This window comes from Eretmochelys imbricata, chromosome 6, assembly GCF_965152235.1.
Source record: "Eretmochelys imbricata isolate rEreImb1 chromosome 6, rEreImb1.hap1, whole genome shotgun sequence".
NCBI classification, from domain to species: Eukaryota; Metazoa; Chordata; order Testudines; family Cheloniidae; genus Eretmochelys; species Eretmochelys imbricata.
Window position 1 is genome coordinate 113,682,052 of NC_135577.1, and position 14,296 is coordinate 113,696,347.

General features: G+C 41.5%; 1 protein-coding gene across 1 annotated transcript in view; it reads left to right on the forward strand.

Annotated features, from left to right (window-relative positions):
• TDRD9 (tudor domain containing 9) overlaps positions 1 to 14,296 on the forward strand; it is a 146,492-nt gene that overhangs the window by 25,604 nt on the left and 106,592 nt on the right. The window contains exons 3-4 of the mRNA XM_077820530.1: positions 11,172 to 11,272; positions 11,649 to 11,870. Coding sequence (XP_077676656.1) covers positions 11,172 to 11,272; positions 11,649 to 11,870 — 323 coding nt within the window. The remainder of the gene's footprint in view (positions 1 to 11,171; positions 11,273 to 11,648; positions 11,871 to 14,296) is intronic.

Below are 14,296 nucleotides of genomic sequence, written 5' to 3' on the forward strand. Positions count from 1 at the left end.
AAGACAAATGGCCCCCATGGAAACTGTTCTCCATATCGACCTTTGGGAATTAAGAGCCGTCAGAAATACCTTCGAACATTTTCTCGCATTCCTCAGGGATACTTACACAAAAATCATGACGAACAACATAGCATGCATGTTTTACATAAATCACGAAGGGGGCCCCAGATCACCCTCCCTTTGCACGGAAGCACTAAAACTCTGGAATTGGTGCATCCACCACAATGTGCTCATATCAGCCACTTTACCTGGCAGGAGTATAAAAATATAACAGCAGACAGTCTTGACCGAAATTTCTCACACGACCACGAATGGAAAATGAATCCAACAGAGCTCCACAACCTATTCTGTTGATGGGGAACTCCAGCAATAAACCTGTTTGCTACTTATCAGAACAAGAAATGTCTCTGCTACTGCTCCAGAGCTGGACTGGGGAAAACAGTCGCAAGGAGATGCTTTCCTTCTTCAATGGGGCAGAGAGCTGCTGTGCGCCTTTCCTCCATTCCCTCTGATATTGAAGGTCCTATTAAAAATAAGGCGGGGAAAAAGCAAAAGTTATATTTATTACCCCCCCCAGCCAAGATAAGTGTGGTACCTATATCTGACACAGCTAACAATGTATCCTCCTATTCCTCTTCAACCCCTTCCTCAGCTACTCTCCCAAAACGACAGACGGATCCATCACCCCAACAGAGGCACTGTGGTAGGGAAGGAACTGAGAGCAGTTTGCCTGTGCAGCATTAGATAGCCTCGAGGCAGTGCATGAGAGAGGGAGGGTGTATGTTTGGCTGAATGGACGCTGCTATGTAAAATCTCCAATCGGGTGCAGATACACCTACAGTGGAGCACCCATAGGCACACACATCTTGGAGAACCATCGTTAGTGAAAAAGGTGAGTAACTTCTTCTGGTAAACATTTTGTACAGAGAGAAACCTGAAGCAAATTACACAATTATATAGTTCCTGGAGTATCTTGGATTCAGGACAAACAAAAATCCATGGTGCCAGGAAGGTCAGTCATAGGATTGATCATCAGCCTTGGTCTATTAGGTACAAGGTCCTACATCTGCACAACATCACAGAAGATGAAGATGACCATAATGGAAAACAAGTGGTGTCACAGAAACAAAAATCCAATTCTTATTGAAGCCTGTTGGGAATTCTGATCTCATGGATGGCTCCCACAACTGATGAATGCAGAGAACCTTTTTTTTTTTTTTTTTTTTTTTTAAGGGATCTTCCTGATTTAGTTCAATGGACATGGGCACCAGAAAGAGAGTGCAGTGACCACCAGCTGGAACAAAATAAGTCGAGCCTCAGAGAACTGCTCCTTCCATGGATTACAGATCTATTCTGGTTGCAGTTGTTAATGTGTCTGATAGAGTTTTCATCACAACCTTGGAAGAACATGATCAGCAGAGAGCCTATAAATCCGTCTGCCTTGGAAAAACGTGGAATTTGCATTTTTACAGACAATCTTTAGTTTTTATATTTTTGAAAAAACAACAACATATATTAACTAAATTTTATAGAAAGTACCACTATCACTTATCCAATGCACGCAACTTCCCCCTCTTTGTGGTTGATTTTTTTTGAATTTTTTAAAATTTACATAGCTAACCATATTCTAATAAACTGATTCTGGCGTATAGAAGTTACTCAACAGCATATAGGGGTTTATGTTTTAATGCATTTGAAATTACATGTTAGCCTCCAGATGTGAGTAATTAAAGTTATGAAAAGATGCTGAAACTTCAAAAAATACCCCTGAAGACCGTGTCACTGAGTTTGGCAAGGACAAATTTCACGTTGATGGTAATGTGCTGTGCTGTTCTGTACTCTATGTAGCAAGACTGTAGATTGTTAGAAGGCAGACAGTTGTAGAACACATGGAAAGCACTAAACATAAACTGAATGAAAAGAAACAAAAACAAGAGGGTGAAACAACAGGGCTATCGACAGCAATAAAGGAATAATGCACTGTGACTGGATCGTTCCAGCATTTTTGTGCATTTACACCCCCCCCATTTTCTGAAAATATAGAATACAGACATATACCAAATATTTCTAAGAAATACAAATAGCAATAATTGCAATTATATTTTATTATAATGATTGGAGGAGCTGGAAAACTAGGATCCCTGATAATCAGCACTACCCTAGAGAGAAATTCTCCTCCCATGGGCAGATCAAAGTTTCCTGTCTATGTTTACTGCCCACAGAAGTGGAGATGAACACTTATGTCATAAATATAAAGGGAAGGGTAACAACCTTCCTGTATACAGTACTATAAAATCCCTCCTGGCCAGAGGCACAATATCCTTTTACCTGTAAAGGGTTAAGAAGCTCAGGTAACCTGGCTGGCACCTGACCAAAAGGACCAATAAGGGGACAAGATACTTTCAAATCTGTGGGGGGGGAAGGCTTTTGTCTGTCTGTTCTGTGTGCTTGCAGGAGAGAGATCAAGAAAGCAAGCAGTCCAACGACATTAGAATTAGTAACTACTAGCAAGGAAATGTGTTAGTTTACTTTTGTTTTGGCTTGTGATTTTCTCTGTGCTGAGGGGAAGGTGTATTCCTGGTTTTCTTTTTTGTAACTTTAAAGTTTTTGCCCAGAGGGAAATCCTCTGTGTTTTAAATCTGATTGCCCTGTGAGATTAGCTTCCCTTCTAATTTTACAGAGGTGCTTCTTTCTTTCTAATAAAGTTCTGTTTCTTTTAAGAGCCTGACTGATTTCTCTGTTGTCCTAAGACCCAGTGGTTTGGGTCTGTGATCACTTTGTAACCAATTGGTTAGGATATTATTCTCAAGCCTCCCCAGGAAAGGGGGTGTAAGGGCTTGGGGGGATATTTTGGGGAATAGGAACTCCAAGTGGTCCTTTCCCTGCTTCTTTGTTAAATCAGTTGGTGGTGGCAGCGTACCCTCCAAGGGCAAAGAGTTTGTGCCTTGGGGAAGTTTTACCCTAAGCTGGTAGAAATAAGCTTAGGGGGTCTTTCATGCGGGTCCCCACATCTGTACCCTAGAGTTCAGAGTGGGGAGGGAACCCTGACAACTTATATGGTAGAAGTAAAATTAACAAAGTGGCTCCTGCACCAAGAAATATCTTGCTCATCATGAGTCAGTTTGGGCTGGTTTGTGACTGCTTTGTATCTGGAAACAGTAAAGTGCTCTGTAACTTCCCTGTGCTTCAGGATCCAGGATATGAGGTCGTGAATGACCTCTCGCAAAGCTGGGCAAGGCCCCTGTTATGTCTTTCCACTTTTCCACTGCTCCCCAGATCAGGAATAAGAATGCAATAATACTGTTTTATGCCTTTCTGGCTGAAGATGGCTCTCAAGCTTGTTTGACCTCACACTGGATCTTTGGATGTGTCTATTTCACAGATGAGGTCTGCTATTGCAAGACCAACCCTCCATCTGGGACCAGACAGGTTTAAAATGAATACATGACTGAAAGAAAAGTTAACAAATAAAGTTTATTCTTGTGGCTGGAGCAAAGTCCATAGTTTAAGTACCTTATCAGTGTAACACAGCTTTAAGTTCCCCTATGAGGACTTGATTTTGGATGTAATACAGTGTCCAAGTAAAAAGATCAACTCCGTAATATTATCGTCTCAGCATGATCACAAAAAAAGGTTTTGTACAAATGCCATCATTAAATGCTTTTCAGGACATCAGCCTTATTCCAGCCCTTCAAGATCATAGAGCCCAAACTTGAAACCTCATTCTGCTCCTTACAGCACTATCTGGATTGAACCCTAGCAGAAAGTGTTATACTTCCTATCTATTATAGAGGTCTTCCCAATGTAACTCAAATAAAAAAACCTCATTTGATTGGAAACTCGGAATTTTCTCTAATGAGATCTGATATTCTACTTTAATTCAGACAGGTAAACCTCACAACTGTCATAGTATTCATTCCCTAAGTAAATTCAAGAAATATTTTTCCATCAGTTAAGCATCAAAGTTAAGTCCTTAGGAGCACTGAAAATGTTTAGGCAGAGCAGTCATGTCTCCTGTATTCTGAGCTGCTGCCCACTGGCTGTTAATACAGAAGATTCACCAAATTCTGCATATTTGTTGTCCATTCTTAGCCAGTATTAACCTCTACCAAAGAAAGAAAATTTCTCCAATCTCCAGTGCCCAAGCAAAGTTGAGGAGATACTAGAGTGTACTGATAGCACCACCTTTTATTACGGTTGCCCAATACTTCACATTATAAGACTTGATTTTCAGTTGCTTATACCTTTTGCCAAACTCTAACCATTTGAGCTGAAATTTTCAGACATGTGTCTGCCTCAGCCTGAAGTACTTTTTTTTTGTTTGTTTGTTTGTTAAATTTCAGCCAAAATATTTCAGTTTCCAAGAACGAGGCTCGAGAAATACAGTGTGTTGCCCAATTTTTTTTAAAAATCTGACAACCTCTTTTTATAAATGCTTAAGTACCCCCATGTTTTTGGAGGAGGGACTTTGTGTCACGGATGTGCCTTTGACCAGTCCCTTTAAAATCTGGACAAATTTGGTCAAGTTATAAGTCTTTGAAAAATTGCTGTTGACACATAGTCGGAGACTTGCTAGAGCTTAATAATTAAAACCTCAGAAGATTTCATCCTCGCTGTCTCTCACTGCTCCTAGTGCTGACCAGGCTGCATGTGTTCCATCCACATAGACCAATTGAGCTGAAGTGGCTAAGAAGGACTTTTCCTTCAATGGCTGCTCTGAGCTGCTTTGGATCAGGGTGGGGCCAGGCACTGGAACTGAGAGCACAGAGCCTGTCTCTCTCTCGTTGTCTGTGTGCCCTCCCCTCGCCTTCTCCTCTTTCTCCCACCCCCGCTTGCACCCATGCAGCATGGAAGTGGAAGCTATCGGATTCCAAGGCAGAAGGAACTAAGAAAGATGGAAAGAGGTAGATTGGGACAAGAAATCTGGTGAGATTCGGGCTGGAGGGTGTGGGGGAGAGAAATTGTGACTGAGAATTGGGGATGGGGTGGGGACTGGGACTAGAATCTGATGAGGGAAATGGTGGGGATGGGACTGGAAGCCAATTGGCTGGGGAGTGGAGGCATTGGGATAGGATGAGCGAGACTGTCTGGAAAGGAAAATGACTAGGAACAGATGGTGTGGGAAATGGGGATTTGGGAGAGAAGAGACTAATTTGTCATGGTAATGGGGTGCTGAGGGAGAACTGGGGAGCTCTGGAAAAAGAAACTGGGACAAGGACCTGCGGGGGCTGATATTGGATAAGGAATCAGGGACAGGACACAGGAAGCCAGTTGGAATGGGAGGAAACAGATTGGATGACGAGCTGGGACTGTCTGGGGAAGGGAAGGGGAGAGACGTGGAGATGGGGATGACTGGGAGAGTGAGTATGGAGGGTGAATATGAGATTTGTTGGAGCCGAGGGCTGTGACTAGAAGCTTGAGTAGTGAAGACTGGGTAGGCAAGAAGACTGAGACAGGAGCAGGTTGGAGGCAGTGGTGTCAAAGGGATTGAGATTGGGGGAAATGAGCAGAAGTCTGTGCCCACTAGGGCAGAGGTTCTCAACCTTTTTTCTTTCTGAGGCTCCTCCAACATGCTATAAAAACTCCATGGCCCACCTGTGCCACAATCATAGGCGCCGACTCCGTGGGTGCTCTGGGGCTGGAGCACCGATGGGGAAAAATTAGGTGGGTGCTGTGCACCCACCGGCAGCTCCCCACTCCGCCCCAGCTCAACTCTGCCTCCGCTCCGCCTCCTCCCCTGAGCGCGCCACTGCGTCCTTCTCCCCGCCCCCCCCCCCAGTGCTTGCCCTGCGAAACAGCTATTTCATGTGGCAAATGCTGGGGGGGGGGGGAACACAGCGCTCTTGGGGAAGAGGCGGGGCAGGGCTTTGGGGAGGGGTCCAGTAGGGGTGGGGAGGGTCCTGTGGCCACAATAACTAGTTTTCTGCATATAAAAGCCAGGGCTGGTGTTAGGGGGTAGCAAGCATGGCAATTGCCTGGGGCCCCATGCCACAGGGCCCCCCACAAAGCTACATTGCTCAGGCTTCAGCTTCAGCCCTGGGTGGTGGGGCTCAGAGACCTGAGCTTCAGCCCAATGGGGCTTCGGCTTTCTGCCCTGGGCCCCAGTGAGTCTAATGCTGGCCCTGCTTAGAGGCCCCCCTGAAACCTGCTCGAGGCCCCTTAAGGGGCCCCAGACCCCTGGTTGAGAACTACTGCACTAGGGCACGCCCCCTTCCAGGGCAAGGAATGGAATCCAAGTTTCCTAATTCTCAACATTCCTCTTCTGTCAGCAATCTGTGAAACCCATTTCGCAAGCTGTCAGCTTCTTCTGGTGCTGATGCACATAGAGGATGACAACCTACTATTAAAAAGAAAAGAAGTACTTGTGGCACGTTAGAGACTAACAAATTTATTAGAGCATAAGTTTTCGTGAGCTACAGCTCACTTCATCAGATGCATGCAGTGGAAAATATTGTGGGGAGATTTATATACACAAAGAACATGAAACAATGGGTGTTACCATACACACTGTAACGAGAGTGACAGTGACTTGTTTATACTGCTCTGTGTATTGTACACTAAAATGTAATCACAACATTTATATTCCAATTGATTTATTTTATAGTTATATGGTAAAGACGAGAAAGTAAGCAATTTTTCAGTAATAGTGTGCTGTCTCACTTTTTTATATGTCTGATTTTGTAAGCAAGTAGTTTAAGTGAGGTGAAACTTGTGCATACGCAAGATAAATCGTAATTCTGAAAGGGGTATGATAGTCTGGAAAGGTTGGGAACTACTGATTTATAGGTTCCAGCCTGCTGATAAACCATGTGGATGTTATTGTGGTGCCACCTGATGGATTTTTCTATCCTTTTCAGTTTACTCTGTTAAAAATCTAGGAAATTAAATGTGCAAAGCTACGATGAAAGAACATTATTAAGTTTAGAAAGGCAAGCATTTTAAAAGTTAAATGCTCGAATGAGGGTTGCCTGTGCAATCTTAATTCTGCCCCCTTGAGAGTATGCGTTATAATACAGTCTGTTAATTTTGTGGTCCCATGCTATCATAATGAATCATAAGGTTTCACAGGCAACCTTAATTCTGGAATTTTCCAACTGCTGAATTTATTGACTTTGGAACCTTTTTAAAACATTTTTGTTCATAATTTATATATGCTCTAACTTATTCTGGATGTCCACCTTTAAAGGATAATCCTGTTTTATACCCTGGAAATACTGCCATTAAATCCTATTGTAAGGGATGTATGGACCTTAGCACAAAGAAGAATAGAGAAATTTATCAGTTTGTACCTGAAAGTTTCCTATCTTCAAATCAGAGTCTAGAAATCTGGCCCATTCCAGAGACAGTGGATCCTACAGACTGGAGAAGGGACTTTACATTCAAGGATTTGGGTTTATTATCGTTATGAGATTTCCCATATTCTGCAGTAGGAGAAATTATTGTGCTTTTAATGTGTATTAAAAGTATTAGTGTATTTAATGCTCTCTGTGATTTAGGAAAGTAGACTTGAATTGTCTTGGCTATAGAAGTTACCTCAATTGGAAGGAAATTCTTTGGGTGGGTTATTCCCTGGCTGCCAATGACTGACTGGTCTGCTTCTGCAAGTAGCTAAAGTGTGTAAATTGATCTGTGGACCTTATGACTTGAAGGGAAACTTGATACTTTTTCCTGTTGTGTGTAATCATTAAGAAATTTGAAATGTTATCCCTCAAGGTTAAATTGATCTTCCTGTTGCTCAATATATATGTGTAGTCTTATGGTTATTAAAGCCATTACTAGTATTGGCTCTGGCTATATTGAAGATCTGTTTGTTGAGATTGGGGTTAGCACAGTTATCTGTCAATACTGCACCTACCACTTATAACAGGGATTCTCAAACTGGGGGTCAGGACCCCTCAGGGGGTTACAAGGTTACTACATGGGGGGGTTGCGAGCTGTCCGCCTTCACCCCAAACCGCGTTTTGCCTCCAGCATTTATAATGGTGTTAAATATATTTAAAAAGTGTTTGTAATTTATAAGGGGGGTTGCACTCAGAGGCTTGCTATGTGAAAGGGGTCACCAGTACAAAAGTTTGAGAACCACTGACTTACAAGGATTCTGCCATTGTGTCTAAATTTGCAATATATTGTGCGTTTGCTATGTTAAGCCCTAGAGTGTAGAACTCATGCCATCTTTTTCCATCCCTTCCCACTCTTAAAGAGTACCATAAAGCTTCTTTTAAAAACTTGTCCTTAAAGCTACCACCACATCTATATTTATTACCTTTTCCTTTAGTTCCCTTCTTTACTTTTGGAATTGGACTTTCGTGCTTGTGTCCTTTATATTTTTAACAGGGTGCTGTTATTTTGTTTTTCAGTACTGAGTGTAATAAAATTATTACATAGAAATATCTTAAATAGCTTAAAAGCAACATTATTTTAGGAACAATGGTTTAAATACACTGATGCCATAAGCATTTCCCTAACAGCTTGAGACTTCTTCCAGTGTTGGTCAAATCATGCAGAGCTACTGACGTCTCAGTAGTGACATGAATGTGCCAGAAGGCAGCCAGTTATCCTTTGCATCATGTTGTTGTGACAGAATGCTACATGTGAGTTTTCCTGGGGAATATATTTAGAATCCTGTCCAAAAAGTCTTTTAGAAAAGGACAATGTTAATATTCTTTAAGGACTCTTGTTTTGATACCAACTTCTGTCTTGTCCATATTTTGTTGGTGCCAGCTGAACCAGTACATAGCAATTATCTGGACCTATTGATCTCATGTATTATGTAGAGTCTAGGCTTCTCTGTATCCTTTCCACATTATGGGAAGGATTGTTTGTGGAGAGTTCCTATTGACAGTCAAAACTATTCTAGAAGTGCCTAACAAAAACTCTCAGTGCTGCTTCTTGTATAATTGTCTTGTTTAGCTCTGAATTCTGATATGTTCGATGTTACCAGTATAATAATAGATACGTTACAAATGCATAGAAAGAGATTTATTTATAATCTCTTCTATAATAACATCTATAATATCAGAGTTTATAATCTAATCTGTGTTCTGTGAAAACATTCATAGTCATTATTCCTCAGAAAAGCAACGAAACTGGGAAAGTTATTCTTTGCCTGTTCATATAAGTGAATTTTATGACTTAGAGCAGTGGTCCCCAACCTTTCTTCTGGGAATAGCATATTGCTATTCCCAGAAGACTGTGACGGGCGCCAGACACCCCACCGCAGAAATGCCGCTGCCAAAAAGTGGCAACAGGCGGAAGCATCGCTGCCGAAATGTCGCTGAGAAACGGCAATGCTTTGGGTGCAGTGCGTTGGGAACCCCTGACTTAGAGTGAAATCCTGACCCTTCTGAAGTCAATGGGAGCTCTACCCTTGACTTCAGTAAGGCTGGGTTTTCACCCATAATATCTAATTGCACTTCCATAAAAGTATTTACCTACAGAGCAGGTGTTCTTGGGTTTTTTCCACCTGTTCTGAAGCTAGCATTTACTCTGTCTTTTACTCTACATGTGCCTTGGTGACGTGCGCATCAAAAGATTTTATGTTCTTCCATATTTCCCCATAGTAACTGTGCCCATAAATGGATTTGGAAATTCTCTTAGCTAGGTGTTCCGGCCATGAGACTGTAGAATTTACTTAAGAGAAAAGTTAATGATCAGATGTTAGATGAAGAAGACAGTGTTTAATATCAGAGTTTCATATCCAAATATGACTTTAGCTTGTAGTTCAGGGAAAAGGATTTCATTGAGAGGATGGGTGGATGAAAGGAAACAAATGATGCAAGAGTGTAATTGAGGGTCTTTCCATTTATCCAGCTGTTGGGAAGAGCTGGATAAATTGGTAGTTGCTCTGAAGACCTGGATATGATTCCTAGGAACTGGGATGGAAGTAATAATAGTTGTGAGGACTGTGCAGGATCTTTGGTTCTCTGGGGTAAAGAGGAAAGAAAAAAAGGTTTATGCAGAGAGTAGTTTCAATAGCATGTAAGATTGGAGAGTAGTGTGTGAGCATGATACTAGTGCATAGAAACAATGAGGTAAGCAAATGCTTTCTAGAATAACTACCAAAGAACCCCAACAGTTGCATATATGGAGAAAAGATCCCTTCAGTTTGTTAGAAGAATTACCTAATACATTTCTGAGTATTAATAAGCAAGTACATGACCTAAACATTGATTTTGTACTTCTGGTGGAATTCTGTGCCAAAAAATTAAAAATTCTCCACACAATATTTGAAAATTCTGCATATTTTATTTGTGAAAATAACACAATGTAATCATTCCAGTTTCAATTATTTTGGTAATTTATTTCAAAATATCTGTCAGCAAGTATGTCTATAACAATACACACCAAAAAAAAATTCTGGTAATTTTTTTTTTTTAAACAAAGGGATTCCTTACTAGGCATATTAATGCAGAACTTTGAGTAATTCATTTAAATTTTAAATACAGAACTGTATTTCCTGTCAGAAGTAGTGCAAAGGCTTGGGGGAGTCGGTGGTAATGGAGGAGCTGAGGGAGAGGGAAGGAGTGAACCTGGAGGGTGTTGGGCGTGGGTGGGAGAAGATTGTTTTTTTTGGGGGGTAGGTGGGACTGTTTAGGAGTTGGGAAGCCTCCCCAATGCAGACCCTGCCTGACCCCAACCCCTCCTATTCAGTCAGGCACATCTGCCCCTGTCTCCACCCTCCCCATCCCCATGGGTCTCTGCAGCCTCCCTCCCCCATACAGAGGCTGAACATTGTCACCCCATTAGTTTCTGAGCCCATGCCCCAGTCTGTCGCCCCCCACTAGCCATTCTGGGCTCCAGTCTGTGACCCACCAGCCACCCTGTGTCCTTCGCTCTGTCCAAACCTGGCTTCACAGGCAGGGTGCTGTGATGAACTTCTACTCCTGGGGGAATTCTGCAGCACTGGGCAGAGAATCCCCCCAACCCCCTGAAAATATGTTCTGCCCCAGAACTTCAGTACTGCTTGGGCAAAATGTATGTTATGCTTGAAAATACAGAATTAGGCGGGACAGAAGAATTCTGCACATTCGCAGATGTGAAGAATTCCCCCCAAGAGTAATGTAGGGTCCTTTGAAGAGTGTGCTTTTCAGATACAGCAAATGTATTCACTAGCTCACGTTTCTGTTGTTGTAACTACAGGAACTTGACTTTGATCCTTTCTTTCTTTCCAGCTACTCCAACACCAGTTCCATATGAATCCCATGATGTGACTTGTATACCAGTAACTAATTATAAATACCCTGATTTGCCCATAACCAGATGTAAGGAAGAGGTAAACTATAGTTATTGAATTAATTGAACTTCTGCTGTTAATGGACTAAAACTGCAAATCTACACTGATGGTATATTTCAGAAGGAAAATTTTGCTATTAAATTCATCCCAGATTAAATGTATGATTTCATTGAAAGGCTCTGTTTGTGGTACAAGGCCAATTTTTGCTATACTTTTTCATAATCGAAACATTTCAGTTACTGTTTCTAACTAGACATTATTCGCATGTATATATGTGCACATCACGGTTTGTTACCTTAAATGAGTTTTTAGAAAAATCTTGGAAGAAAATAAGGAAACTGTTAAATACTATTTGAAATTCTATGCTGAAATATTTTATGGTCTTATGAGCATTCTTTAAAAAATTTAATTTCAGATAGTTTCTTTGATAGAAAGCAGTTCAGTTGTAATTGTACATGGAGCAACTGGTAGTGGTAAAAGTACGCAACTTCCACAGTATATTTTGGATTACTACACTCAGCGCTCTACCTACTGCAACATTGTTGTTACCCAGCCTCGAAAAATTGGTGCCAGCAGCATTGCAAGATGGATTAGCAGGGAGCGATCCTGGGCATTAGGTGGATTTGTAGGCTATCAGGTATGCTAATGTTTCAAACTGTATAAAGTGCATGATTTGGAAATTCGGGGGGGAGGGATTCTTTTTCTGACTTCCTTTAGCATGTTGGTTATACCATAAGTAACCCAGGAGCAGTGTAAATGGCTTTTAAAGCAGAACTATGGCAGAACTGGAGGTTCTTAGCTAGAGTTTGTTATTAAAATCAAAACAATTTTCACTTTTTTTAAAGTTGCACAATTTAAATTATCAACCAGCAAATGCAAAAGTTAGACTCCAACAGACATTTTAAATTGTCCACATTGTGTAGTTATTACATTTTATGGCATAAATTTTGCAACATAAATAGTTTGATAACTATTGTTCAGGTACTCCCTAGCTGTGATTTCTTGTCATGATCCAAATCTGATGAGTTTTTGCTATCACCTGTCACAATTTTTTGGGGCCATGGCAAGAAACTGTGGCTTGTGGATATGGATGGGGGAGGGAGGGTGCCACCTGGTATGTGATGGGTTAGTGCTTCTTCCCTTCCCCGGGCACTTGCTGCTCTAGTGAAGAGCTGGCAAAGCCCTGCAAACAGCAGGGCTGTGGGACCAAGATAGCGGCACCTCACCACCTTGAAGTGGTGTTTCTCTGGAGCAGAGCATGGCTCAGGAAGGAGTAAGAAGTGTGAGAGAGGCAGGAGGATGAAGCAAAGGGTTTTTTTCCCCTCCTTCTTTCCTTTCCCATTGCTTGTTCTTTCTGTGTCTCAGCAGCTGTTCTGTTTCCATGATTATTTTTTTGGTTTCGCTCGGTACCTCAAGAAAATATGGAAACCATGTGGCCTTCCTCTAAGTATTTCTTCATTTAATCCTATTTTTCTTGAGAAATAGCGTTTTCTTTCCTCTTTGTAAAATAAAGGTTCTGTCCTTGCTGTCTCCTTTTTATCTACAACTCGCTCTGCAATCCCTTTTCCTATTAATCCTCTGACCACAGTCTCGTAATCCTCTTTAAAAGGGAATATTTTAGATCAGAGGCTCTGGCCTGAAGAAGTTGGGTGCCACAGTGAAGAGCACTACTAAAAACCTGAAAGTAGATGCTGAGCACGTTGTTGATGCTTAACAAATAACAAACTAGCTTTTGTCTCCTAACCCCATCCTCCATTTTTTCTGCTTCAGCACCCTGGTCTTAGACTCACTCGGTTCTTTTGGAAACTCACCTCCTATTGCAAAGTCTTGGCTTTCATAGCTCTTTTTCTTCTGTACTTATGAATCTTTCACTGGGTGTGTCCTTTTCCTGTTGTTCTGTTACTTTATTCAGTGGGAGCTATATTTGGTCTTTCTGTTCCTTTGAACTCTTTAGGTAACGTCGTCCATCTGCTTGGCTTTACCCTGTTTGTGTTAATAACTTTAGACCTACCTTTTCCTGTCTGTCCAAACTTGCAACTGATTGTCTCAAACATCTCTTTGTGGATGTCTTGGTACCAACAACTTCTCAACCTGTCATAAGTTTAACTTCTTTTTCCTCCTAAATCCACCCTTCCCCATACTTTCTCAATTATTGGAGCAGCTCCGTCATCCATTCTGCTCCACTTGGTTACAACCTTGGTGTCACTGTCAACTCCTTCCCCACTCAAATATTGTCACTAAATCCTATGATTTCTTACCCCCTACAATCTCCAAAATGTCCATTCTCACTTATAGAAGTTTGATGTTCTAACAGCAGTTTGAGAGCAGAAAATTCTGGGCCTGTGAGGTTGGGCATGGAAAGGCAGAGCTGACAGGAAAGAGCAGAGCTTCATTAGATTTTGCTTTGTGAAAGTTTTCAAGCATGTACTGTGCTCATTTTCAGTCTACATTTCTCTCTCCCCACCAACCATGCAAAAGTGCTGTAGTCCTCACTGAAGATTGTCCATGTAAAGTTTTGGATTTAAGCTGATTTTGCTGTAGCCTTTGTCAGAAAATGTGGGTAGATTCTCCGGTCAGAAGGGACCACGGTGATCCTCTAGTCTGACCTCATATACGCAAGCTTTATACCTTCCTCAGAATAATTCCTAGAGCATATCTTTTAGAAAAACATACATTAGGAGTCTTTACAGTGGAAAAGTTTGTTTTCACATAACTGCAAAAAAACTGAAGGAATTTTGCTCGATCTTAGAAAGAAATAAAGAGAAACACACCTTCAGGCAGGGAGCAAGTATGGGAAACTTCCACTCCCAAAAGTGGAAATTCTAAATATTTATGTAAAACTGATCTTATAATTGAAAACTGTTTTATAACTTTAAGAAAAGCGGACGCTGTTGCCTCCCAGTTATAATTTGGTAGAACCAAATACAACATTCCAGTTTTTTTATTTTTAGATGGGATCCTTTACCTACTGTGCTGATTGCAGAGTAGTAGCCGTGTTAGTCTGTATCCGCAAAAAGAAAAGGGGGATTTGTGGCACCTTAGAGACTAACAAATTGATTTGAG